This window comes from Cnephaeus nilssonii (assembly GCF_951640355.1).
Source record: "Cnephaeus nilssonii genome assembly, chromosome: 2".
Taxonomy (NCBI): domain Eukaryota; kingdom Metazoa; phylum Chordata; class Mammalia; order Chiroptera; family Vespertilionidae; genus Cnephaeus; species Cnephaeus nilssonii.
The window spans coordinates 18,914,723-18,942,537 of record NC_137073.1 but is presented as its reverse complement, the minus strand read 5'-3'; the positions used below and the strand labels follow the sequence as shown (position 1 = coordinate 18,942,537).

General features: G+C 45.6%; 1 protein-coding gene across 5 annotated transcripts in view; it reads right to left on the bottom strand.

Annotated features, from left to right (window-relative positions):
• The window catches only part of RBFOX1 (RNA binding fox-1 homolog 1), a gene marked incomplete at both ends in the record, with an annotated part of 1,044,696 nt that overhangs the window by 588,407 nt on the left and 428,474 nt on the right, over positions 1-27,815 (bottom strand). For all 5 annotated transcript variants that reach the window (XM_079761233.1, XM_079761220.1, XM_079761226.1 and 2 more), the window contains one exon: positions 1,424-1,465. In XM_079761233.1, the coding sequence (XP_079617359.1) occupies positions 1,424-1,465 (42 nt within the window). The remainder of the gene's footprint in view (positions 1-1,423; positions 1,466-27,815) is intronic.

Genomic DNA, 27,815 nt, shown 5'->3' with positions numbered 1-27,815 from the left:
ATACATTATTTACTAGGATGAACCAGTGATTCAGACGGCAGGGGAAAAGCAACAAGGGATCGGGAAGCTTAACCCGTCGTGGAGGCTGCTTCATGAAGGCGTCACAGCTGAGGTAGGCACAGGTGCACAGGAGGGACGTGGCGGGACATGAGAGGTGACTATAGAGGCCCATGCTGGGAGACCAGGTAAAACACATATGCATCCAAGAAAAAAATCATCAAGTCACTTTCTCGGCTCGGTGTAACTGGAATCTGCGGTTTGTGATGTTTGTTAAATGGAAGGATCTCACAAACCTGACACCAATAGCAACTGTGGGATGGAAATAATGCTACTAGGAGTCATTGTCATCTCAAGACTGGCACCGAGTGAGCGCTCTGGAAAGGTACAGTGACGTTAGGGTTATTGAGCGCATTTTCCTCACCTGTTAGATCCCTTTGAGCACAACGGTTCCCCCAACCCCAAACCACGCTGCTGTCATTTAAAAAGCAACAGATCCCCCTCATTTTTATAATAATGTGGAAACGGGACCACGAGGCACGTTGTCCAGTAAAAACTGCCAACATCTATCAGTGACATTAAAGCTAGTCTAATTATGACTTGAGCTCATCCATCCAAAACATGAATGCATTTAAAAACGCACACAGGGGGCAATGGTAAGATATGTTCACATATAATACCTTAATAAAAAAATATTTTAAAAATCATAAAAAATAAAAACGCACACAAATGGGGATACCCCATCCTGATATTTCTTGATATACCGCACCCATGCCAAGAAGGACATCAACGCAACACCATGGAAACAGACCAATGTCCCCCAATTCCATCTAGAAACAAACCGTTCTCTCTTTGCATCTACCAGTAGCATATCTGAGCGCTGGGTTTCATTTTTAAGAAGGTAAATCACATATGGCGCTTTAAAGTCTGTCTCTTTCTCCTTTATGCACAAATGCCACAAAATGAAAAGGTCTACGGGGGACATGCCTTCCCCTAGAACACGCCCTTGACATCTGAGGGCTCACCCACCCCAGGTCACAGCGAGAGGGCCTTTCAGCCACTCAGCAAACAGCCTGGTGGTCACGTTATGAAGGCAGCAAGACATCCTTTTGACCTTTGTTATCACTTAGGCCTCGTGTTGTACATAAAACGAGTACAATGATGTCAAACAAATTCGAGGAGAGAAGTATTTATTGCTGAATCTAAATCAAAAAATCCATATCTGCTATAATGGCACTTCAAAAGGAGATATACTGTATTTACCAGCCCAATCAATACCAAATTAGCTGGGATAAATATTTTCAACGCTACCAGGCTGCAGACGAAGCCTGCTGTTTAGAACCCCGTGTCTTGGGAGAGACGAGGAAATTTTTGCTTATCACACAGAAACGGAAAGCAGGAAGCGTTCACACGCAGGTGCACCTACCCTTAGCTGCTCTCTGTCACAATTCATCTGCTGTCTTGAAACCTACAAAGAAAAGGAAAAGAGGGGGTGGAAGTCAGAAGGTTCTGCATCAAAACAACATGAAAGGGAAAAAGGAAGTTGCTTCTAATCACTGGGCTTAAAGCAAACCCAGGATTAATTAATTGCCTATTTACATTTTTCATTAGAACTCTTTTTTTTTTTTTTTCCTGTAAGCTTCAGTTGGCGTTTCCATTGTGTGATCCAGAAACAATTAGGATGAGCCAGTCTTGGAGGGCATGAGGAAAGAGGTCCAATGGGGGAGTGGAAGGGGAAAGCTGCCCGGGGCGAAGGCTCCCTCTTGCCATGCCCCTCTCCCCCCACCTTGCCCTGTCTACCAGGTTCAGGCATCCTTCCCTCAGGCCCATTCCAGATGGTTGGGAATAGTCACTGGGCGTCACGCAGTGTCTTCTCTGATGTTAAGGGCCAATAGTGTCATCTATGTGTCTTGGCAACTGGGTTACATTTTACGGTCCAGTTCTACACACACGGTAATAAGCCCCCATAGGACTGTGTTGGGGATGATTCTGAGCTCAGTGCTCGTACCAGAGAGACCCTGATCGATCGCTGATATCTTCCCTCCGCTCAAAAAGGAGAATTTGGGATATCCACACCAGGCATCGCTTTATCCTTCCCTACCAAAGCCTGCTTCTACAAATCTGAAATGCTTCTCTAGGGTGACCATGGAGTTGATTGTTCCAACAGGAGAATGTGTGTGAGTTAGAGGAGTGGGTGGGTTGTTGCGTGTGCCAGCGACAGCATATGTGAGTGGGGATGACAAAGCAAGCGGGAGCATATGGTCCCCCTGCCTCTGTGGGGACTGCGCACTCTACCTTCCACCCAGACAGCGAGGCTGAACTCAATCTCAGGTCTGCACGCACAGTGTATTCTGTGTGTTTCTGGTATTTTCTTAACCAAGGAAGCCACCCCTGACTCCGAGCACCTGACAGTATATTGCAAGTGTTTGAAACTTTTACTAAAGGATAAGAAGGTCTTGGAACTGGCGTTTGATGTATATTTTATGTATTTTGGAAGGAAAGTTTCTTTTTTTTTGTTTCTTGCCATCTTTCAAACAAAAACAAAAACAGGAATCTTTACTTAGGAGATGCCAGAGCCCCCAGTCTATCAACCAGTGCTCTGCCACGTGCCCTTGAACCCAGAAAGATCACCTCCCAGAACAGCTCCCAAGAGCATAAGCAGGGATACACAACACATGTGTCTTTACATGGCAGTTCCCTGCAGCATGACTTAGGAAAGAAAAGCATTGTGAGTACGACAGTGTGGCGATGGGAGCACTGGCCATCGATGACAGCGTACTGATTTGATGGCATAAGGCACAGCATGGGGACCCATGGTTTTGCAATAGACTCGAAAGGCACTATTTAGTTTCTTTAAGAAGCGACAAAGGTGCACAGATGTTACGACTCCTGTTTTATTTTATAAAAACAATTCAAACAGATCATGAAAGAGAAGGAAGAAAGAATAAGCGAAAAAGACTGGGAGGAAATATATCAAAATATTAAAAAAGAAATGAGCACAACACACACACACACACACACACACACACACACACACACACACACACACACTGGATTATACATTTGAAATAGGTGACTTCATGATAGGCTAATTCGATTGCTGCAAACTGTTAGGAAGTGAAGCAGGGCAAATCCATACAGCTAAGTGGTTGCCATGGGATTTGGGGGGAGGCAGGTGGGGAGAAACATGGAGAGACTACTTCCTGGGTTTGGAGTTTCCATTGGGGATGACGGAAAAGCTCTCAGTCTAGGTAGGGATGCTTGCGCCATATTGTGAATGTATTTAACACCCCTACATGGTACAGTTTCAACTAGAGAGGATGGTACCTTTCATTCTATGTTTCTTTCCCCACGATAATACAAGCCAAGTGGGTGATGAGGTTCTGATTCTGGGTACAATGGAATGAGCGCACCTCACCCTGCCTCTCCTACTCAGAGCAACTACAAATCCTGGGTGGGCGGCAGGGAGCAGCCACCTGAGGTCTGCAAAGAGCCCACAGCAGCAGGTGGACTGAGGAAGAAGACCAGGATTCAAAGTCACACCAGACAAGACCCAAACCACCCCTCCCCTCCCAGGACCTCCTGGCATCCACATACAGAGCCACTCACCAGGCCCTGAGGGAGGAGATCCTCCTCTGTGGACCCGGGAGGTGGGCAAACTCCCTTGGGTCTCTCTCTGCCCTCTGTCCACCTGGCCCAAATGCAAGGCCCAGGTGCAGAAGCACGTGAGCAGGGGAAAGGCACCAGCTTTCTGGTGGCAGACAGGAAAGCAGAGACTTGGGAAAGCGATGATGTTTTGAGGATCTCAGAGAGGGAAGAGTTTGGGCAAATGACTCGGTGTAGTACTTCTGTGAACTCGGCACTCAGCCCTGAGTCACATGACACCACACAGAGAGCACAGACCAGGAACACTGAGCTGGTGGGAGCACTGCTGAGGCCCAGACTCATTGAGCACAATAACTTAAAGAAACAAGTAAAATTCCAACGTAAACCATGTGAAGTGAAGCCATCTTATAATGTTCCTATTACAAAGTCTATCAAATGCAAAATTCAACAGTAGCCAGAGAAATAACTATGTTGTCTTACAAATAAAGATGATTAGCAAAAATGAGATTTGAAGATAATAAAAAAGGCCATGTGAGTAATCTCTATAGTGGACATTTGTGGGTTTGATTTGTTTGTTTGGAGTTTTTATTTCTTTTATTTTTATTGTATTTATTGGGGTGATGTTGGTTCATAAAATTATAAGGTGTTTCAGGTGTACAATTCTGTAATACATCAGCTGTATAGTGCATTGTGTGTTCTATGTAGATTGAGAGAAGTACTATGTGTATTGTAGTCCGACACAGAATCCCACATGGTTTGGCCTATATTCTCGCAACAATATCTCGCTTCTCCTTTGGGTCATGCTCCTGTCCAATGCCATACATTCTTTGTGAGTTGGATATCATCACTACCACACTCCACTTGCTGCCTCATAGCGCCTACACCTGCCGTTACCTCAGTAACACACCCGTCTCAGTAAGGTGACCAGTGACTTCTCCAAGGAGTGATCCCGAGCAAGCAGCCACTTATGCAAGATGGCGAGTCCCATCATGAGTCTGTCTTTGTGTTTCACACAACAGTCCCTAGAAGATGCGCTAATGCCCTGGAGGCTCACTAAGTGATTGCTAGGCCTACGGAGGCTCCTGCAAACATTTCCCTGGAACCATCCTGGGAGAGGTTCAGAGAGAAAAAGACACCTGCTGCTCCGTACCCTTTGCTGTGAAGGAAGACCCTTCCTGCACATGCTGTAAAGGCAGCCCTGAAACGTACCGTTCATGCACACTTTACTAAATGTCATTTCATTTGGAACTAACATGAGATATATATTTTTTTCTCCCATGGCAGTTATACACAAGCCCATGGTTTTATAGCCTAAATGAAAAAAGGGAAAGTGGGAGGTCTGATGCTGCTCCTTTAAGATGCTTCCAGAGAATCAAATACCACTCTCCATAGGGCTGCCAAGTAAGCACTTATGAAAGGTTAGGAACTGAAGCAATAAACTTCAGCAGGAGACCCTTTGCCTTCCTGGTTGAACGGGATGTTTAATAGCGGGGATTCATCTTCCCTCACCTCCTATCTTCATGTAGCCAACAGGGCGAAGACTCTTTTCCAGACTCAGCCTTTTTCATCGGCTCCTGACTTTGAGCTCTCTCTTATCAGTCCTTCCCTATTACCAGTCTGATTCACCCTCCCACACATCAGACTAGATCTGCAAGGGAAAGGACTGAGTCTTATTTGGCTTTTTTTTCTAGAGATTAGGACAATGTTTGGGAACCATTTATTTGTCCATCCATTCATTCTTTCATATATTTAACAACAAATACATATGTGTGTGTGTGTGTGTGTGTGTGTGTGTGTGTGTGTGTATGATTGCACCTTCTGAATGCCAGATACTGTTCTACGCACTGAGAATATAATAGTAAAGAGGACTTCTGGAGCTCATTGTCTAAGTGGGGAAAACGATGAGTGAATCGACAGTTACAATACAGTGAACATTTGCTACAATGAAAATTTAAGCTGTGCTCATGGTACATGGAGGGACAGCAACCTTGCGTCTAAGAGCTTAAAAAGGTATTAATGTTTCCTGTGTGTTTTGTCTTTTAGAAAGTGTATCTAGAGAAAAAAATGTGGGGGGGAAGCTTTCAAGGAGAGAGGGGAATGTGAGAGTCTCAGTGAAGATTATGGAAGTGCCAAGTAATTCAATATGGTGGGAGAATCACGCACAAGAAGAAATTGATGAGAGATTAACTTGAATGGTAAAAGTAGGAGTTGAAGAAAATATAAAGGCACGGGATACATGAATGGATAAATGTGCATCTTTCCTGGTTTGTAATCATATAACAGTGGAAATTCCAGTTTTTAGGACAGTTGTGAATCATTCAGAAGAAAACCAACAAAGCAGTCTAGCAGCATAAAACTCAATAAATCAAATCAGTGGGCACATGCATGCATTTCTCAAGTTCTGCATTTTCACAACCATTATACATTTTTAAAAATAATATGGCATTCTCCTATAAATCTACCCTTTGAAGTACCTAGGGTGAACACTATAATCGTCTTTTTCTTACACTTTTCAGGATTAATATACACTGGACATGTGGAGTCTGAGCTCCTACTTTGTGACTAGCACTGTGCTATCAGAAGGGGACGCAGATATAAAATGCAGAGACATTGTGCATTTCCAAAAAGTAATCTCAAAGAGAGGGGGATAGAGATGCATAAAATAAAGACTGTAATGCAGGGTCCTCAGTGTGACAGAAAGAAAGAACACAGAATACCAGGAGGACCTATAGGAGAGGTGCCAACCCAGCCTGTGGAGTGAGGCATGGTGGAAGGAGGTGAAAGAGGAGACCCTGGATTTGACCCTTTCTGGGTGAATGAGAGCGGGGTGGGCTGACCTACCCAAGGATCTGGGAAGGTGATATTGTAAACAGCACAGTCAAAGGGAGGACAAAGTAAGGGAGCGCACTGGATTGGGGGTGGGGGATGTTTAGGGAACGTGCATTCACATTGTAATACCTTTATGTTTTGCTCAATTTTAACTATGCTGGCAAAAATTATTTTAATTATTTGAAGCATAATAAATGTCACATTAACAGCGGTTAAAATGTATCCAATGTTTACGATGTGCCAGAAAACATGCTACACGCTTTTTAGGAAGACCTCAGTTGATGCTCACCGCTTCCGTGAGTAGGTAGTTCCCTTAGTTCCATTTTGCAGATGGGGAAACTGAGGCACTGGACGATTTGAATGCTTCCTGACGTCTCAAAGTGAGAAAGTATTGGAGAGGAAATTCTCATCCAGAAGGCTTGACTTGAGTCCACCTCTGAATCACTAGCACACAGCTCGCAGCGTCAAGGAACCCAACCAAAAACACAGATAACCACCTTGTTAACCCACCCCAAGCCCCAGTCTGTGCCTCATTCATCTGTAGCCAATGTTCTTTTGCTGCTATGTCCTGTCTCGATGCTGCTTACACGTTTGTGGTTCTCTCCAACGCAACACACAAGGACTGTGTTGTCCGGGTTGGTAAATGCCAGATCTCCACATTTTGCTTTGTGTCGTTTGAGTGGGTTTAGACTCAGTTTAACTTGGGAAACTTTCCACCAAAGTAGATTTCTCTGATAACAACCCACTGGGTTCTTTTGCCAGTTGAGTTTTCTCCCCAGTCGGGGCTGGAGGCTCAGTAATCAGACTGCCTGAGTCCAATCCTGGCACATCACTTGGTAACATTAGCCACTGTCTATGATCTCCCTGCTCACAATGTCTCTGTTTGCATGTGTTTAGCATGGTGCCTACCTACTGTCTAATTTTGCTGTGAGTACAAAATAAGAAAATCTATTTAAGTACTAAGCAAAGTATGTGGTGGCTCATTTAAATAACTCAACAACTCCTAGAAACTGTTATTACCTTTCATGTGAGAGTCGGGATGGGGTATTCAGAAGGAGCACAAGGCCAAACCATTAAGCTAGGTGGGGGAAGTACCACCTGTTGGAGGGCCGGTGGCAGCTTTCACAACACAGAATGGGCATTTCCTTTAGTTCAGCATTTCCCCTGCTCAGTGTCTGTGTAACAGAATAGGAGGAGGAATGGGAAGGAAGGCGGTGCTTCTCACAGCACAGACCTGGGACTGGGAAGGATATCAATGCCCATCAGAAATGAAAAGGTTTAAAACACTGTGATTCATCTATAACAGGGCTGGGTACACTTTTTCTATAAAGAGCCAAATAGTGCATATTTTTTGCTTTGGGAGCCATAGAGTCCCTCTGCTACAGCTACTCAACCCAGTGAAACAAGAAAACAGAAACAGCCCTAACCGGTTTGGCTCAGTGGATGGAGCGTTGGCCTGTGGACTGAAGGGTCCCAGGTTTGATTCCACCCGAAGGCATATGCCTGGGTTGTGGGCTCAATCCCCAGTGGGGGTCCTGCAGGAGGCAGCTGATCGATGCTTCTCTCTCATTGATGTTTCTAGTTCTCTATCTCTCTCCCTTCCTCTCTGTAAAAACTCAGAGGTTTACTAATATGGAAGGGTGTTCATGACAGAATGAATAAAACAAAGCAAACTGAACCGATTTTTAAAATGCAATCTGATTTTTGTTTTAAAAACTATACATATACACACTCAGAGAAAGACCCATGTGTACATGGAAAACCTCTGAGACAATAAACACCAAACTGCAAACAAAAGCCCAAAAATGCTGTCCTGGGGATGAGAGCAAGAATGGGGACGAAGGGGCAGTGAGGCTGGCTCCTCAAGTTTATTCTGGGGTTCCATTACCTTATTTCCATTTCTTTCAGGGAACATGGCCTGCTTTTGTAAATTCAAATGAATAGGAGCCTAATAATATAATTTTAAAAGTTGAGTTATAAGTTTATTATAATGATTAAATGAGAAATTGCAGAACGTCAAACTCGGGCCCAGCCTGGCACATAGTAGGTGCTTCATTAATGGAGGTTATAAATAACTCTGCCCAGCGCTAAAAGGGTGAACCCAGGGTAGTTGTATTGGGAGAAGTTCAACTCCAGTTTTTCAGAGATCTTATGCATTTTAGAGGGATTCTCTTCAGTAGAAAAGTAAACCTAAAATAAAGAGAAAGGTTGAGCTGCCCACCCTACTTCTGGGTTCATGAACTGTTTACTAGAGATCTGAGTTTATGAAGACCTAAAGTCCCTGAATATAATGCAATCTGCCACATGGTGTAATAAATCCCGTTGCTTTTTGCAGATGTATCCTACAGTGAGGTGTGTCCCCTGCTTCCAAGAAGGCAGGATCATTTATGCCAGAGAAGCAAATACAGATCCATCTCCTCGCTTGTGGCTGTTGTCCCTTTGTGGTATAAGCGAGGGAATAAGTGAGTGAAAGTAGCAAGTGCTTAGGATTCAAGAAAGGACGTGAGGAATAATCAATTGAAAAAATGAAAACAAAAAGTCACAACAATGCGTCAAGTGAGCCATGATTAATTAAGTTCAGGCTCGTGCTGTATAAATGGAGACAATGCTTTTGAGAGAAGGACTTGGGAGAATCCATACAACTCTCCCCTGGCAGTTTTATTTTAACCTTGGGGAGAACCAAATTCTGCTGCTGAAATCTTGTCTGATTTTGTGAAGGTGCCAGCTTTGGAGGTGAGCCTTGGGAGCAGGGTGGGGGGCCGGGGGGCAGGCAGGGAGAAAGGGCTTGGCAAAGCTAAATACTAATCAGAAGAACAAGGGTTTGTTGTTATAGGGAAAGATAAAAAGAGAAACCCTAAGAAAGCCCCAACATATTGAGTTGATGGCTCATAGTGCTTGGAGATCATTTATGCAGCATGTCCTAAAATCTCAAAATACTTAGCAGTTTTAGCACTGAACTGACCTGTGGTATGGTGTATGCTAGCTCTACACAGCACTTGGTGAGTACTTCTGCTGTTCCTTGGGAAACCGCATTGTTTGATGATTCTGGTACTTACAGCAAGAGAGTCACTGTTCTGGGTGTAAGTCACTGGGGAAAGGCAAGTGTTGGTTATCTGATTAAAGGGATGTCAGGGGTCAGGATGCCTGCAGAACTGGAGCAAGGCTCAAGTAACAAGTTTTAAAGTGCTGTTCTCTTTGGAGGGAATGCTTTTTGCACTTGCTCTTACATGCCCCCACTTTTTAAATACCCCATTAGTGACAGAACAAGTCCCCCCGGGTCTGGGACAAAGCTGTCGGGGCAGATGGATGAGATAGACAAACACCAAGCAAGAGGTGGCAGCCCCTGGCAGCCCCTGGCCAGCATCCCCGGCAGCCCCCTGCATCCATCTGCTGCCTGCAAGGATGCAGGCTCTGGGAGTTGTTCATTTCAGGCTGGACGCCGGTCTTGAAGCGAAAGGGCATCCCCCGGCCACAAAGAGCCAGGCTGGTCTGTCACACGTATATGCCTTTACAAGGAAAACCACAAAATGTCTGTGCATCTGATAACAGGCAAGGTGGAGAAACCGTATTGCCTATTATTTATTCTAATAATATACCATTACCCCAGGCGCATTTTTATTCTCCAGATTTAATAAGGTATTTTGTGAACCGAGGCAGAGGAGGGAGGCAGAACACAATTGTGGTTATTAGGAAGATGGTTTCTTCTTGTTTCAAGAGCAGAGGCAATCCCCATTCCTTTCCTTCATAATCAAGGGTTAGAACTGTGCCCCCCAACCCACCCAAACCCCTTGCTTAGTCTAAGAAATTTTGAGCAACACTCACTAAAATGTCCTGAGGAACTGAAGGACTTGGCATGCTTCCCTGAGCCAGTCTCCTGGGACCATCATTACCCTATAGTCAGGGAACTGTGATTATATAGCATGGGATCTCAACTAGGATTTTCCCATCATTCCCCTCTCCACATTCCCAGGTGGAAAGAGTAGGGAGGGCCAGGTAGATGATTTCCATATCACCTGTCTCTACCTGTTTAAATGGAATATATGTCCTCAAGACACTTTCAAGTTAGGATGTTTTCACTGGACCTTTTCCTCCCTCTGGTTAGATGATGCAAAGCCCTAATGATAATTTTATCAGAAGTTGATTATTTTATAATCTGCATCCCAATTAAATAGATCCAGCAGAGACACACAGGCCAAAAACTCTGATACATGCAGTGCTTAGGGGACAAACCCCCAAAGCCACACTCTCAGGGTTCAAATCTCAACTCTGCTACTTATCAGCTTTGGGACTTGGACAAATTCCTCACCTGAGCCTGCCCGTGCACCCCAAAGTTTCATCCCAGGGCTTGAATGGGTTAATATTTGCAAAGCGGTTAGAAGAATGCCTGTCATGCAAAAAGCACTAGGTAAGTAAGTGCCTTTTCAAATGCAAGGAAGTAAATAGAATCTAAAGTCTATTTGCTGTTGTCTGTTCCTTTCATACGCTGACAGTGGGCTGGGCCTGCCCAGCTATGTGCTCAGGTGTTGGGTGGAAAATGCCACTGTGGAGAGGACCAAGGTTTTGAAAAATGGCTGATGATTCGGGAACTTTTGTGCTGTGACATTAAGAGGGCGCACCTACAAGTCTCAGAGTATGTCAACAGAAATAAAACATGTGACCACCACATGGTGTCTGACCTATAGGGTTTGTATTAGGCTCAGATAAGCTCATGTCTGTTTCCCTAGACATGTCTCTACTATCATAAACAAGAAATCGGACCAATTTTCCAAACAAGGAAATAGGGACCTCAGTGAACCTCCCGGCTGGCTCTCCAAGCATCTGCCTTCTGCGTCTGCAGAAATCTTGGCCTAGCTGTAAGCGGGCTTTTCCATTCCTGATTTCTGTGACTTTACAAAATGTCATCATTTAAGGAATGGAACAAGCCTGTAGCTGCGGAAGCTTGAGGAGTATTCATTTTCTAATTTTCCAGTTCAGTTGTCTGAAAGGGTTGCCTGGGTGGTGGTTGTTATTGTTGCTCGGTGTGTGTGTGTGTGTGTGTGTGTGTGTGTGTGTGTGTGTGTGTGTGTGTGTGTCTCCGCGCTCTCTTCCTGGAAAGCTTAATGGAAGGAGTGCTGGAAGACATATGCTTCATGAAAAATGAGCTCTTCAAACCCTAAACTTAAAGAATCTTTACTGGAAGAGCTAGGTGCACAGAAGTTCTGAGCCAATGAGGAGGCGTTCATGTAAATTGCAGGCAATTTAAAGGGAGAATCTAGGTCATCCGGCTGTTTGCTTTGTCATCATCAGTATTAATTAGACATTGGAAGTAATGACTGAGCTCAGAGAGCTCTTCAGATTTAAAATAATAATAATAATAATAAACCAACAGAGGAGAGCTTTACCTTCGGAAAGAAAATATTTTCCCAAGTAGCGTTCCGAACGAACCTGAGTGGGGAAAACCTTGCAATTAAATTCTGCAAATGTGCTCTGAAACAATCCCAGGGGAAGTCTTATCTGTACTTAATATTCAAATAAATATTCTTTTTGTGTGCCGTGCGTTCGATGGGGTGCATTTCATTTCGTTTAAGTGTATACCGTAATCAGCATCATGAGGGATAATCACCAGGAGCAGCCGGGCCCTTTAAGGAGGATAAACGGGCCAGCTCCGCAGTTGAATGGGGCAACCATGGGAAAGGAAAACGTGGCATGTGCAGAATCCCAGGGGCAGTTCCCGTGCGAGTGTCCTGCGAGAACCCTGATACTCAGAGTGAGGTCCTCAGCAGCAGCTCATTAGAAATTCAGCATCACAGCCGCCTCCCCCCAGAACAACCAGTCAGAATCTGGGTTCTCCAGGACCCCAGTGGTCTATGCACACTAAACCTAGAGAAGTGCTGAGTTCAGGCATCTCACTGCGACACAGGGGCATCTTTGCGCTTTCATCCCCCAGGAAGGAGGTCCCTCTAACACCTGTGTCTCCACGCAGCCTCATCCCTCCCTCCCTGCTTCCCTCCAGCTCACTGACATGCCCTGGAGGTGGTCACAGTCTCCTGGTCCTGGAACCCAGCAAGAAAGGGGAGGAGAGGAAGAGGAGGTCAGCATCTCTCATACACACCCCTGACCCCTAGCACGGCGATCATTTCCAACCTCAGACCCTCTCCTCTCTTCCAGGCATAATCTAGTTTTCTGCCTTCTTCTTCCCATACTTACTGCCTTATGTGGTAGGTATCCTCGTTATCATTATTATTCCATTTAATAGATGAGAGAACTGAGTTTAGCAAGGCTAAATCATACACCCTGAGTTAGAACAACGCTGAGCCAGGACTCAAGCCCTGAATCCAAAGCTTTCTCATCCACTGTGCCCCCCCCCCCCCCCCGTCCCTGGCCACGCCCCTTCATCTATACAGGGGAGAGACTCAGCGTTTCCGTTTCCTGTCTAATACAGCATCTTTCTATTGTGCCATACTGTCCCAAGCCTCATTCTAACCTCCCTTCCTCATCTGCTTTCTTTCCCCTATAATTATGCTAAATCCTTCCATATGGAGCCATTCTTAGCATCGAAACTACCATGATACACCGTGTCTTCCTGTTAGAGCTGACTTAACGAAAGTTACCATTTCATTTCCCATTGTGTGCAGGTTGGCAGGGAAGAGTGAGGGTGCGGGTCACTCGCTGTAAGTGCCGCGTTCAACAGAGTCACAGTGTTACCAGAACCTGCTAAGTGCACTTCCCTTAAATGCTTCTCACCAAGTGCGGAGGAGGGGAGGGCAGGTGTCGCTCTCTCACCTTGAACACAGGAGGTGTGAGGCTCTCTGCTGCACTGAATGCTGGGCACTTCGAGTTATCCCTCCTGATTCTCATCATCTCCCCGGGGAAGCAGGCGGGCCTCCACGACCAGGAAGAGCCTCCTTCCCCACAGGTAGGGACAGGCTGTGGGCTGTCGCCACAGCAATGAGACTTGGCAAGTGAGGGGCGGCTTAGGGCAGGGTCTGCGAGGTGCCCCTGGAGATGTCATTTCATTTTCAGTTCAGGTGGCCCCAGTGGGGTCCCTCCACAAGGGGGAAAGGAAAACCTGCCGCCACCAACAAAATGGCTCTGCAATTCAAGGGCAGGCCGAGGTCACAATGAACAGTCGGGGCTTGGGGATTATTAGCGACGTCTTCTCTAACCCCATGGAGGATTCAGGGGGATCGGGCAGGAGGATGTGCGAAATAAGCTCCTCTGGCAGGTCTGATGTGTTGAATAAGCTCTAGATGGGTAGATGGTCCCAGTCAGGAGAGGCCAGTTCATAATTTGCTTCTGACCGTAAGTTTTAATATTTTACTTATTTAAAAAATCGCACTGATTAAAAAATAGTAAAACCACCCCATTCTAAGGGGCACAAGAGGAGGCGACATCATGGCCGTCAGAGCTAGCCGGCAGCCACCGAGGACCGGAGTGCATGCAAAGGAGACGGGTTTCCTCCCTGGAGTGGAGCAAAGCCGGGAAGCCATGGTAACCTCCGTAATGAGGGCCTTCAATAATGAGGACGCCTGTCCGGTCAGCTTGGCGGAAACCTTCCTCAGCAGCCAGGGCAGGCCGGCTGCAGGGGGACAGCCTCCGTAATTACACTAATGAGGAGGAGATGAATCGCAGGTCGCCACCGATGGGGCGGTGGGGTTCCCGGGTGTTAGGCAGGCAAACAGGGACTAGCCATGGCCAGATGGGGCACAGACTGCCTGTGTTCTCCCGGCAGCAGGTAAAACCTGGGATGCCGTTCGGAGAAGTCAGGCCTTTAAGAAATGGGGCCGTCCAGCATTGATTCAACACTGCCTCTGTGAGAGGCCCTGAACGGAAAGCTCCCGTGCAGCGTCTCCTCACAGTGAGTCATCCCTGCCCCAGGAGGCTGTGCCTCCTTTTAGCCCTGGTTTGGGGCTCAGACAGGTTAAGCAACCTGCCCAAGCTGGCCTGGCAAGGGAATGGCATAACAGGCATCAGAGGCCTGGCAGTGAGGCGTAGGGTCCATTCTCTTAACCACCAGGTCTCCCTGCCTCTCTGCTGGCAGCGTGGCAGCCACATCCTGTTCTTGCAGCACCCCTCCAGTCCCGTCCTCTCCACCCACTTTACCGCCCATGGCACTACCCTGGCTACCATGCTACAGCGAGCCTCCATGCCAGCCTCCTCCCACCCTAGACCAGCCGGACAACGGCTCCTCTTCCGGGGCATACTCCACGGCCCCACATGATCCCCTGCCTCCAGTATGTTCTCTTCCAGAAGACCCTCACTTCTTCAGAGGACAAGGGTTTAGGTCCCTCCCTGACTTGATCATCTCCTCTGAGATAAAAAGGACGAATGTGGAGTGGGACATCAGACAGAGGTGAGTTCAACACCTAAATATGCCACTTAATTAATCACTTGACCATACATCACCCCACAAGTTCCTGAACGGTGTCGAATAGCATTCCCCACAAATCCGTGTGCATCTGGAACCTTGGGATGTGACCCTATTTGGAATTAAGGTAAGGAGAGAGGGGAGATCATAGTGGACTAGGGTGGTTCCTAGATTTGATGTGAGTGTCCATATAAGAGACAGAAAAGGACACACACAGAGGCACAGGGAAGAAGGCCATGTGACAACAGAGGCAGAGATTGCAGTGATGCTGCCACAAGCCAAGGAATGCCAGGAGCTGCCAAAGGCTCAAGAGGCAAGGAGGGATCCTCCCACAGGGAGGGAGGGAACCTGTCACTTTCATTTTGGACTCTGGCCTCCAGAACTGTGAGAGGATAAATTTCTATTATTTTAAGCCAGTGAGTTTGGGATCATTTGTTATCTCTCTACCTTCATCCAGACCTTTGCCAAAATGCTACCAGTGAAGACTTGAGACTAAAACTCACTGGAGTCACTCAAATCCCATCCACTAGCATTATGGACCAATCTGCTCATCATAACCCTTTGGCACCAATAACATTACCTTTCCTCCTAATTTTCTGAATATCTATCCCATCACCCTCCACCTTGCCTCAAAGGGATTACATATGTGTCCAACAAAGGTGTCCTTGAAATTCACATGTAGTGTGTCTATCACATTTTCCAAACCTACCCTTCCAATGAGAAGGAATGATGTGTGCTGGGTCTGGATTATCCTAAGCAAATTGATGCACATACTTTCCTCTTCAATAAGCCCACAGAAGAGGGCTTATGCTTCTCCCAACTGGACTGCAGTTATGTTATGCTAGCACCTGCAGTTTTAGGGTCCACCAGCCTACCCCCATGTGCTTTGAAATCATTGTGATATCTGATATTTTCCCATTTCCAATCTCAAACCCCTTTGCCTTTTGCCACACAGTCTCAATGACATTTAATTATCTGTGTCCAAGTTACTAAATTGTTTTGAGATGTTAGTGTAGGTAAAATACTTAGGTGTCTTTAGGGCTAATGCTCTACTAAGTTCATTTTGCCAATGCTGACTCCATCCCCCTACCAACAGGTATTCCATCCTGGATGAAGAGCATTTTTCTTGACAGAGAAGACAAGAGTAAAAGAAGCAATGGAGAATTCTGTTTCCTCTACGTGATGGGTCACCTTCCTACTATTGTCCCCAAACAGCCTGCCAATCTCTTTCTGGCTCGTTTGGATCAGATTTTGTTTTTAGCTTTTTCTGTTTCACGTTGGCATCATTAATAACCCTTAGTGAAGTTTATTTAAAGACTGGGCTGGCAAACAATATGCTTCCTTGTGCGCTCATTTAAGGAAACTGAGGCTTAGACTATAAACTTCCCCACAAACACACAGCTAAAGCGTAGAGCTGGGATCCCCAGCATGTGACTGATGCCAGCTCCCTCTCTTAGCCTTCTGCCCCTCTGTTTTCTTTGTTGATCACAAACTTTTGGTGATTCCAAGGGTCCCATTATTCACACCTTCAAGCTCCATACTCCTATTAGGTTTTCTAGGTAGCTCAAGTCCTATGATAATTCAGAGCTGGTTCACATTTGAAAGGAAGTGCAAGAACCTATCAACAACGTTTAAAAGTATTTTACAACTAGAAATCGCGACGACTTTGGTTGGGTTTTTTTACAAAGAGCTCAGGATGATCAAACATCAGTGAGAAAATCCCACCCCATCCAGCTCTAGCCCCACGCGGAGGGAGAGCAGTTCTGCAGCAATCCATTTACACCGGTCAGAGCAGGGACAGAGTGCCAATTTGATTAGAAAATGGCTTACACCCAGAGCCAGCCCCGTCTATTAGAGGGAGAACTGGACTAATGAATCTTGGAAATGGAAAAGTCTGTCTATCCTTCTTCAAATCTGTAAGCCAATTATTATATTGGATCTTGACTTCCAATATTTCTGCAGGCTTCTAGGCAGTGAGACTGTGCCAAGCAACAGGCAGTGAGAAACCATGTTTCTCAGGGTTTCAAACACCATTTCTGTGCTGGAGATTAAATAAAGCTGGTAGCTTCTCCCCTTCCTTCCTTTCCTCTTTCCTTCCTTCCTTCCTTCCTTCCTTCCTTCCTTCCTTCCTTCCCTCCCTCCCTCATCCCGCCTCCCTCTTTCCTGCCTTCCCTCTTTTCCTTTCTTCTTTCTCTTCTTCCTTCTATCTTTCCTTTCTTCCTTCTTTCCTCCCTCCCTTATTTTTATTTTTTATTTTCCTGCTTCTATTAACACACACAAAAATGCCATCTGTATGTTACAGAGGCGAAGGGAAAGAAATATATCTGTTTTCCTAAAGAATCAAATAATTTGTCTATTCTTCTTCCACCTGGACACCTTCCTTGACATGTCTTTTGGAAGTTAAATTCTGAAAGGTAGGCTTGAGAGATTTAAATTCTATGCCTGCTTGTCCCTGGTTGAGTTTATCTGAGTACATTAGTCTTGGTAGAGGCGAGGAAGACTAAGGAGAAGGGGAATCGAATGGAGAGATTTAGAGCACAAACTGTAGCCAGACTGCCTGGGTTTGAATCCTGACCCCGCTCCTGCTACTTGTCTGACCTTGGGCAAGTGACTTAACCCATCTGCATCTCTACCATCCCATCTGAAAAAAAGGGGTGGGTATTAATGGTGTCTGACCTATAGGGTTTGTATAGGTTCAGATAAGCTCATATCTAAACAGCACTGAGCATTTTCTGGCACAGCTACGTAATATTGATGAAGTGCAATAGGTGTGGTGGACTTATCCAGAGCGATGACTCATCCTCTCCATTCATTTCCTTGTTTATTAATTGAATACTTATGAGTGCTCACTGTGAGCCAGAGAGATAATGAGACATCGCTCCTGCCTGCAGGAAACACTCAGTCTTTCAGGGAGGAGGGTGTGTGGAGCTCCCTGAGGTGTGAGAGGTGCATAGGAGAGGGATTAGGCAGCACAACCACCTACTGTTCTCAGCAAGTGTCCATTGTCAGGAGAGGACATAGGAGGCCAGGGCTGCAGGCAGCCTCGGAGGGGTGGGCTCCGACTCCAGGGGAGACAGTGCCTCCCTCAGAGAAGGGCCAGCAGCTCCCCTGGCTGGCCTCTGTGTCACCAGGCAAAACACAAGCAGCTCCCTGCAAATCCATCAACCAAATACCTTGTATGCCTATAAGCATAACCAATAGACACAGACAATAGGGGGGTGGGGGCCTAGGCTGGAGGGTGGGGCGGGCTGGGAGAGGACAGTGGGGGATCCAGGGAACATATGTAATACTTTCAACAATAAGAATTTTTTTTAAAGTACAAATTAGCAGGTTCAGAATAGTCATGGGGATGTAAAGCACAGCATAGGAAACATAGTCAATAATATTATAATAATTATATATGGTGTTAGATGGTACAAGATTTATCAGGATGTAAGTTATATAAATGTCCAATTACTGGGTCATGCACCTGAAACTATAATGTACCTCAACTCTAATTGAAAAATTAAAAAATATATATTATTTTAAAAAATCCATCTGGAAGACACAGGGGACAGATATAAATGCCCTAAAGGGCAGGTGCCACGTGTAAACTTTCTGTAAAGCTGATTTAAAAGTGCTGCAATGCCCCCTGGCAACAGGAAGGCAGAGCCTGAACAGAGGGGCAGGGTAGGCACAAGGGGCCACTTCACCTGCGAGGTCCAGTGAGGGGATTTCTGTCTGATGGGTCAGCCTGCCCTTGCCTAATGTATCAAGCCTTTCCTTGTTCCCTACATCTCTCTGCAGCGATGTTGTAGCTGGAGGGAGAGGGAGAGAAAGAAGGATGGAGAGAGAGAGAGAGAGAGAGAGAGAGAGAGAGAGAGAGAGAGGAAGGAAGGAAGGAAGGAAGGAAGGAAGGAAGGAAGGAAGGAAGGAAGGAAGGAAGGAAGGAAGAAGGAGGAGGAGAGTAGAGGAGAAAAGAGGAATGTTAGGAGTATCAGGAATTTGAAAAAACAGGAAAAGAGTCAAAACACTCAGAAATACAAGGGCTGCCTTAAACTGTGCTTTATTCATTTCATTATGCAACTTTGAAAAGTAAGTCAAACTCCTCTGCAAAACCGCTTTGTCATGTCACAGAAGTGAAATTATTACTTAAACCTCAGGAAGCATGCCCTGGCAGCAATTAGCAGGCCTAGGAGTCCTAAGGGGGGAGCAGCACTGTCCTTACAAACGCTGGCCTTTTGCCTCCCCGGAAAGGAGGGTCATATTCCTCAGAGTGATTCCCAGAAGTTGGGTTGCAGGGAAACCCAAAGCAGAGGGAGGGCGCCTCGCTGTCTCTTGCTTCAGCCCAGTCCTGGGGAAATAGCAGCATCCCAGCCTGCACACAGCCCAGGCTGGGCTCCCCGCAGGGATGCCAGAGTCCAGGGGTCCCTGTAGTGCAGGTCGCATTCCCAGCTCTCTTTTCAAACAGCTCCTAGCAGCGGGGTTTGTGGATCCCAGCCCTGCCTGGGGCTGCTTTAGGCTGTGGCGGCTCCAGTTTGAATCCCTGCAGCGCCATCTGCTGGCCAGCTCCTCTTAGTACGGAGGACTCCCTGAAGGCTTGGGGCGCCTGTCCAGCTGGGACATCATAGGGGCAGGCAAAGGCCCTGGCCCTGTTGCCAAGCACTCGCCAGGGCCTTGAATTAGGAAGCACCACCATCTATCTATCCAAAACCCCCCGATGCATGCCGGCTCTTTTCGCTGGGAGCATGAGAAACTGGCTACTGCGCATCTAAGGAGCTCGAGCCTGGTTCCATCTCTGTTACTCACTGTGTGGCCTCAGAAGGCCCGGGCCTCTCTGGGCCTCAGTGTCCTCCTTTATAAAGTGAGGAGGTGGACAAGGGGATTTCCAGGGCCCCTTTGGCTTTCTGGGAGGTGTGACTTTGAGCCAAGTGTGAAAACCATCCTGGCTGAAGACAGGCAGGGTCCAGAGAGAATCGCAGGGGTCCGCTCAGACTCAACCTTGAATCCACTGCCCAAAAGGCCTAACAATGAGGCTGTGGAATGTGTGCTCAGGGTGCCTCCTCTCATATCCAGGTGCCTGGAAGAAGCAGGGCGCCTCCCTGAATATCCAGCAAAAGTGGCAGCGAGTGGACATCCCACAGTTACCTCTTGCAATTAATCCCCTGCCTGCCCTGGTGTTTACAGTTTTAAACACACACACGCACACACACACACACACACACACACACACACACACACACACACGCCTTCCAACATCTACCGGAGTGTTTTCATGAGGGCCTATAATTACTGCCTATTATTTTTTTAAAAAGTGCATGGGAGAGAAGCTATGGATTATAAATTCATGCTAGATTATGTTTTAATGTTCCCCAAACAGAATAATAATTGCTGAAACTGCTCTGGGTATCAAGCTTCATTGCACTGAACTGCATTCCAAGCATTATTATTTTTAGAGTCACTTATGGCACCAGGATGGCACAATGTCACAGAACCAGACTCTCATGTTGTCAGAGTCACCAGACCCCCCATATGTTAGTGTCCCGGGCAGAATCTGCGTGTCGATGCTGCAAATTAAGGTGCAATTTGTAAATGCTTCATTAATATTTATTAAATGATTATTAGATGCTCTTACAATCTTTAATAAGATATTATAAAGCATGTCATTAAAATGCATTAGGGGCACATTCTTAGCAAGCCACACCATAGCCTGCTGTTAGGAAATGCCTGGTTTTATGACCCTCTTCCTAAAACCTTTTCCAATATATGATTATGATGAGGATATAGACACTTAAGTGGCTCTTGATCCACTCTTTGCGAGGATGGTGGTGGTTATCCCACCATGGATATCAGGAGCAGAAAGTCTTCCTTGTTGTCAACTCTCTCAATTCTATAGCTTCGATCTAGCAGGACACACATACAGGGATAGCAATTTCACCTCTGAATGATTAAAAACAGCCACTTCCTAGCTGTGCTGAGAGGTATTCTGAGGTTCTATTTGAGCTGACTGGAGAAGAATGTAGTAGTCAGTAAGTGATACGTGTTTTGTGCACTATATATGTAAGTGTGATTATAGAGCAGGTAACACCTGTCTCTAATATAGGAGAAAAGAGATAAGGTGATTACAGGTGTTCCCTTTGGGTTGCCCCAAATCTGCATTTTACATGAAAGAAAACATTAAAAAGTATCATTCAAAGGACATGTATGAATAGATAGAGAATCAATCTCCATTCCTTTAGCACCAAGAGGTGGCCCGATAATCTCACATTCATTCCTTAAGTCATTAGCCCCTTCTTTCTGCAGCTGCTGACTGCACATATTCTTTACTTTGATCGGGCCAAGATCTTTCCTACCTCCGTGCCTTTGCACGGGCTGGCCTCTGATTAGAATCCTCTTGCTTTTAATCTTGGAATGAGATCCCTTCTTGTTTTTCATGTCTCAGATCAAATGCCAACTCCTGTGAGAGCGTTTTACTGCCCATTACGCCTCTGTCCTGGCCCTATTTGTTTAGTGACAGAGTGAAGACTTGAGATTCAGAGGGTGGGGTTCAAGCCCCAGTTCTGCAGCTTTCTAGCTGTGTGAACTTCGGAGCCAGTTACTCAACGTCTCTGCCCTTCCGCTTCCTTGGATGTAAGATGGGATGACAAGAACAGTATCCATCTCATGTTACAAGAGCTCACATACAAATAGCATTAAGAAAGTATCTGGCACATAGTAAGGACTCAGTAAGTATTCATCGTTCTCATTTTGCCTACTCAGCTATGTGTGTTTTTTCTACTTTCATCTACTAGATGCTTTATGGGAGCACAGGCCCTATACATCTGGAACCTACTATGGCCAAGCTCATCACAAATGCTCAGAAAATATTAGCTGCATTTTGTAGGGGCTTTAGGAGGGTTATAATAAGTAAGACCTTGTTTCCACCCCTCCTGGGACATCTGGGCTAAGAAGAGAGAATAAGAAGCATAATGTTTCAATCCAATCTCCTAAGGTCAACAAGAGAGGAGTGGCCCAGTAGCCAAGAACAACCTCTGGGGTCCAGCAAACCTGAGTTTGAAGACTTCTCTACTGCTTCTGAGAATATGACTTGGGAAAGTGATTGCATCTCTATGTCCTCTGTTTGCTCATCTCTAAAGATGAGAATAATAATAATAACATCTACCTTCAAGAATAATAATATCTACCTTCAAGAATAATAATAGCCAAAACCGGTTTGGCTCAGTGGATAGAATGTCGGCCTGCGGACTGAAAGGTCCCAGGTTCGATTCTGGTCAAGGGCATGTACCTTGGTTTCGGGCACATCCCCAGTGGGGGGTGTGCAGGAGGCAGCTGATCGATGTTTCTCTCTCATCAATGTTTCTGGCTCTCTATCCCTCTCCCTTCCTCTCTGTGAAAAATCAATAAAATATATATTTTTAAAAAAAGAATAATTATAATATCTACCTTCAAGAATATATCTTTAAACATATTGGTACATGGTAAGTGCTCAATAAATCACAGATGCTATTCTCTATTATTATTTTATTTTGGTGTTATTTTTATTATTTACAGGAGGCTTGGTGAATACTGTGGTGGATACCTAGCCCAGCCAATGCAAATAAACAGAAGAAAATGGACCTTGAATTGAAAGCATCAAACTCAGATGTGGCCACCAGATGGAACCTGGAAGCTCCCCAGGCCCCTTGCAAAACAACCAGGGTTTTCTGAAGAACACTTCACACTGCCACCCACTTGGCCACGCCTCCAGGGACCCTGCCAGCCTGGAGTGCAGTCTCCCCCTGGATGCTCCCCTGGGCAGGGAGGGATCATCGAGGGCCTCCTGGGCCCCCGGCAGCTGAGACCCTGTGCCTTTGAGAGCCCCAAGCACCATGGCAGGTCCTTCCCAGCTTTCCTTGCCTGGCAGAGCAGCAGGGACAGACCCTCAGACTGCCGCCTCCCTCTGCCCTTCCACCTAGGACGCTTCCCTCTTATTCCCACAAACACAAGCATGTGCACAGCCCAGGCCCCGGGAAGCTCTCTTCTCAGCCCCAGGTCTGTTCTGCTGATGAAGCATGTCTGCACCATGCCGCTGAGAACAGCCCCATACCCTCCTTGGCACAGGCTTTGGTATTTGAAAGATCTGAATTCGAATCCCATCTCTGCCACTTCCTAGCCATAAGATGTTACTTACATTGGAACATAACTTCCTTTGCTCCTCATTCTTTAAGAAATAAGGGGATTTAAGGGAAGTGCACAAACTATTTAAAATGGCAATTGTACATTTTATACACACACACACAAAAATATTAGTACACTTAGTACATGCCTGTAAGCTACATCCCTCCTCTGAATCAGATCCACTTTCTCCTCTTTGCTCTGGCCAAAGTCACACCCTTCCCAGAGTTTAATAGCCTGGACCACAGCTGGGATCTGGTCATTCCAACTGTGAAGTGATCGACTATGTCAGGAGCACATATCACAGGAGCAAGAGGAATGTGGGCCAAGTGGGAGACAAGGGGGCCTGTGAGAGCCTAAATAACGCCGTGGAATCTCTCAGAAAAACAAACACACAAACAAACAAACAACAAACCAATAGCATGGGGTTCTCTCTCTCTCTCTCTCTCTCTCTCTCTCTCTCTCTCTCTCTCGCACACACTCACACACACACTCATACACTCACACCCTCACACACACTCACTCACATACTTTCATGAAGTCCATAAAACTCAGTTAAAATCTTTGACTCCAAATAATTCATTTTGTGTGAAAACTTAGGTCTCTTTTCATCCCAAACATCAACATCTCCAGAACCTGCCTGTTGTTGTTTTCAAGTCACAATATAGTAAAACCTAAATGAGGTAAATGTGTCAAGTTCTACTATATCACAACTTTTCTTTTTATAGAAGAAGGAAAGGCATGTGAGGGAAGAGGAGAGAGTTTATGACAACAGTTTTATATAAAATAACACCAGGTGTACTAAGCAGTTCCAGGAATACTCCACACTAAGGGAAGGGTTGGTTTTCAAGTTGAGCAAATATTATCTGCTCTTAGTCTTCACACCCATCTCTAACCACACCCCCACACCCCCACACCCCTACACCCCCACACAGAAACATTTATAAAATCTGGGAAACCAGGAACATTCTTTCCAGTTCTGAGAAGCAGTGGGTTTTAACATACAGACATTGAGCATGTTTCCAAAGCAGGATCAGTTAAGATGACATACATGAATACTTGCACACACATACATACATGAACATGCACACATACACACAATTATGCTCAAGGAAGCATCTAGGGAAAAAACAAACAAAGAAACACCTCTAATTCATAATGGGGATGATGAAGCAATTCCTCAAGAGTTTGAACTTCTTGCCCTGACTGGTTTGGCTCAGTGGATAGAGCGTCGGCCTGTGGACTGAAAGATCCTAGGTTCGATTCCAGTCAAGGACATGTACCTTGGTTGCGGGCACATCCCCAGTGTGGGGTGTGCAGGAGGCAGCTGATCGATGTTTCTCTCTCACCGATGTTTCTAACTCTCTATCCCTTTCCTTTCCTCTCTATAAAACAGCAATAAAATATATTTTTTTAAAAAGAGTTTGGACTTCTTAATGGAAGTAAATACCTCACCTTGCAGAAGGATTAGCTGAGGAAACATCTACAAAGAAGGTCAGTAGAGAGAGAGCCTCCCTTCTTGAGGTGGCTGCTGATTGGAATGCTTCACCAAGGTTTGGTGGGTGGAAGTTCAGAAAGGGGTTCAGGCAGATTTCCACGTGGATCTCCCTTCATAAATCCTGGAGGGTCCAATAGAGAGATGGGTGGCTGCCCGTGCAGGCCCGCAGGAGGAGCGGGCATGGCCTGCTTCCAAATGGCAATGAGAAACGCCTGGTCGGTACTTGGCAAAATTTCACTCTCTGACTGTAGATGTGCCTGAAAAGGTGGTGAGCTCACCTAAGTCACTCATCATAGGCAGTTTGCAAGCATGGCCTGGGAAAATCTATTTACAGTCTCACACTCTTCTTATAAAGCCTCGGAGACTCCAAATTTTAGATAGATAGATAGATAGATAGATAGATAGATAGATAGATCCCATTTTTTAAAAAGGAAGATAATGTCCCTCTCCCAGAGGGTTACAATTCATCAGTATTGGTTTGGAAGCTGGTCTGTGGCAAGGCTGTGAGAAGGGGAAGAGAAGCTTTGAGCATCCAGCAAAGAAAAAGCTTTCCTTGCCAAGGTCAAGTGTATATCAGCCAGGAGACAAAGCGACACTCATTTCAACCCGAGGCCACAGTGTACCTTGACCCCAGCCTCGTGAAAACAACCATTTGTAGTCCCCTATAAAACACTTCCTTTACTTTCTCTGTTCTGGCGGCTTCCTCTGGACGCAAACTCCTGAGTTAGCAGTATCCGGCTGTATTTTACAAGCATGTGTGTGCATGCGAGTGTGTGCACTGCATGCTAAGATTTGGGGCCGAGATTTATCTCCTTCTCCGATGGCATTTTACCGTTAGTGGAGAGCAGTAAATTTCAGCTCCCTTAGCACTGCATTTAAATATGCACCCGCCAAGATAGAAAGGTGCTGGGTCTGTCGCATGCTATAAATTTCCATTATTTGCCATCATTCTATACTTGGGCCTTGGCAGAGCCCAGCGAGACCGCATGCTCTGTTTAGATAGCTCCTCTTCCCTAAAGGGAAACTTCGCCAACACTTGAAGCAGATACGATTTGCTGGCCGCGACTCTGTTTGCACCTTAACAGCTGTTTTGCTTTTTTATTTAGAGAGAACAGGGTTGCCGCCATCTGTCTTTTGAAAAATGAATTCTGCTCCCAGCAACATGGAACCATAGAAGAGAGGGAGAGCAGCTAAGGATGGAGCCACGTGTCATGATGGAGAGAGGGTCAACTCGAACAGGAGACAGAAATAATGATGAACATTTACCACTTGGGAAAAAAGAAAGAAAAAAAAAAGGAAAACAAGTCAGGGATTTCAAGGCTGGCAAACGAGGTTCCAGTGACAACCTGAGAGAAAACACTCTCAAGGTTTCTCCAACAAGTGCTGGCAGAACGCAAATGACGAATCACCTCACCCATGAGGCATCCAGAGCTCCTGCCACAGAGGCTGCGCGCAGCATCCTAAAACTGCTCAGCGAGGTAGATATTTTAATCAAGTCCACTTTAGAGGTGAGCAAAATCCAGTCACAGGCATCAGTCAGACCTGGCTCAAGCCCAGCATTGCCACTTTCTCCTTCTGCCTCTTGTATCATGCCTGTTTCTGCATCTGCCAAGCGATAAGTGTCTATCCACATAAAGCAGGATCTGGAAGGATGTGATGAGTTGATTTCTGCAAAACCCTGTGTACGGTGCTGAGCACACAGATGGGCTTAATAGTTATCAGCTATGTCTGTTATCAAAGCCTTTAAGTGACAGGTTTTGTCCAAAGGCTGGTGTGAAACGGGAGCCCAGACTTATATCCAGTCTGCAGAATTCAAGTCTAGTTTTAAATATATATATATATATATATATATATATATATATATATATATATATATATATATATCTTATCACATTTCCTAAACTTCAAGTAGATAGGCTAGTTTATCACATGATACTACACTAACCCCAGTGCTCAGTGACTTCATGTTGCAGCAGGTCATCGCTTACTGCATGTCTACGGTAGACCCTGAGTGTAGGCAAGGCAGGTTCTGTTCCACACGATCCCGTAAGGACCCAGGCTGATGGAGACTGCAGCCTCTCAGCACAGGGCTTCAGCTGCACTTCAGCTGCCAAGAAGAGAGTGAGTAGAGATCATCAGCCTCCTCGCCCTTGCTTTGTCTCAGAAGTGACACACACTACTACTGCCCACAGCATCGTGGCTAACCCTAGTTTCAGGGTCACTCTAACAGCAATGGGGGACTGGAAAGTGTGGTCTTCTCTGTAAGCAGAAAGGAGCCCTGTAAACACATGGAGATAATCACAGGCACTGTCTATCACACCACTAAAGGAAATGACAGATTAACTGGATCTTTCCCCTTTCTATAGTGTGTGTGTGTGTGTGTGTGTGTGTGTGTGTGTGTGTGTGTGTGTGTTTCTCTGGAACATGATTACTTCTACAGATACAATGAAAGCCAAGCAAATTTGATATTCCACAATTCCTCACTATAATATATATTTTCCCTCCCTAGACAAGAAAATGTCATTAAAACGAGTTACTATGAATGGAATGGAATGGCGTGAAGTGGAATAGAGTGGAGTGGAATGGAATGAAATCGAATGGAGTGTAGGAAAGAGGAGTAGAATGGAGTCGAGTGGGATGGAATGAAATGAAAAGTGGAATGGAAGGAAATAGAATGGAGTACAGGGGAAGGGAGGGGAGTGGAATGAAATGAAGAATTAAATGGAATGGAATGGAATGGAATGGAATGGAATGGAATGGAATGGAATGGAATGGAATGGAATGGAATGGAATGGAATGGAGAGGGATGGAGTGGAGAGGGATGGAGTGGAGAGGGATGGCATGTGATGTGATAGAAGTGAATAAAATAGAACAAAACAGACAGGAATGACACAGAATGAAATGGAACAGAACAGAATGAAATAGAGATGTGAAATACTGGACTCCCAATCATCAAAGAAAATTTCAAATACAATCATTCTTCCTTATTTCTTTTAAAGAGCCATTTTATCATGAGTAGATAAATTACAAATGGGTATATCAATTGGCCCTTAACTTAGCCAAAAACTCAGAATAATGTAAACAGAGTCTATCCAAAGCAGTCCTGAAAATTAAGATTGTTTGATACAGGAAGGAAATAATGCCTATTCCTCTTTCCTGTCTCTCCATCTAAAACTTGTGTACCAAAACATTCTGCTCTGTGCCCTAAATGCCAATTTTCTGATCCCATGGGTCTAAAGCAGGGCTCAAGGCTCTGTGTTGTCACAACTGATATTAACCAAATATCTTATATGCATACTAGAGGCCCGGTGCATGGATTCATGGACTGGTGGGGTCCCTCGGCCTGGCTTGAAGGGATCAGGGTGAAACCAGCTCTCCAGCATCTCCCAAGGGGTCCCGGATTGC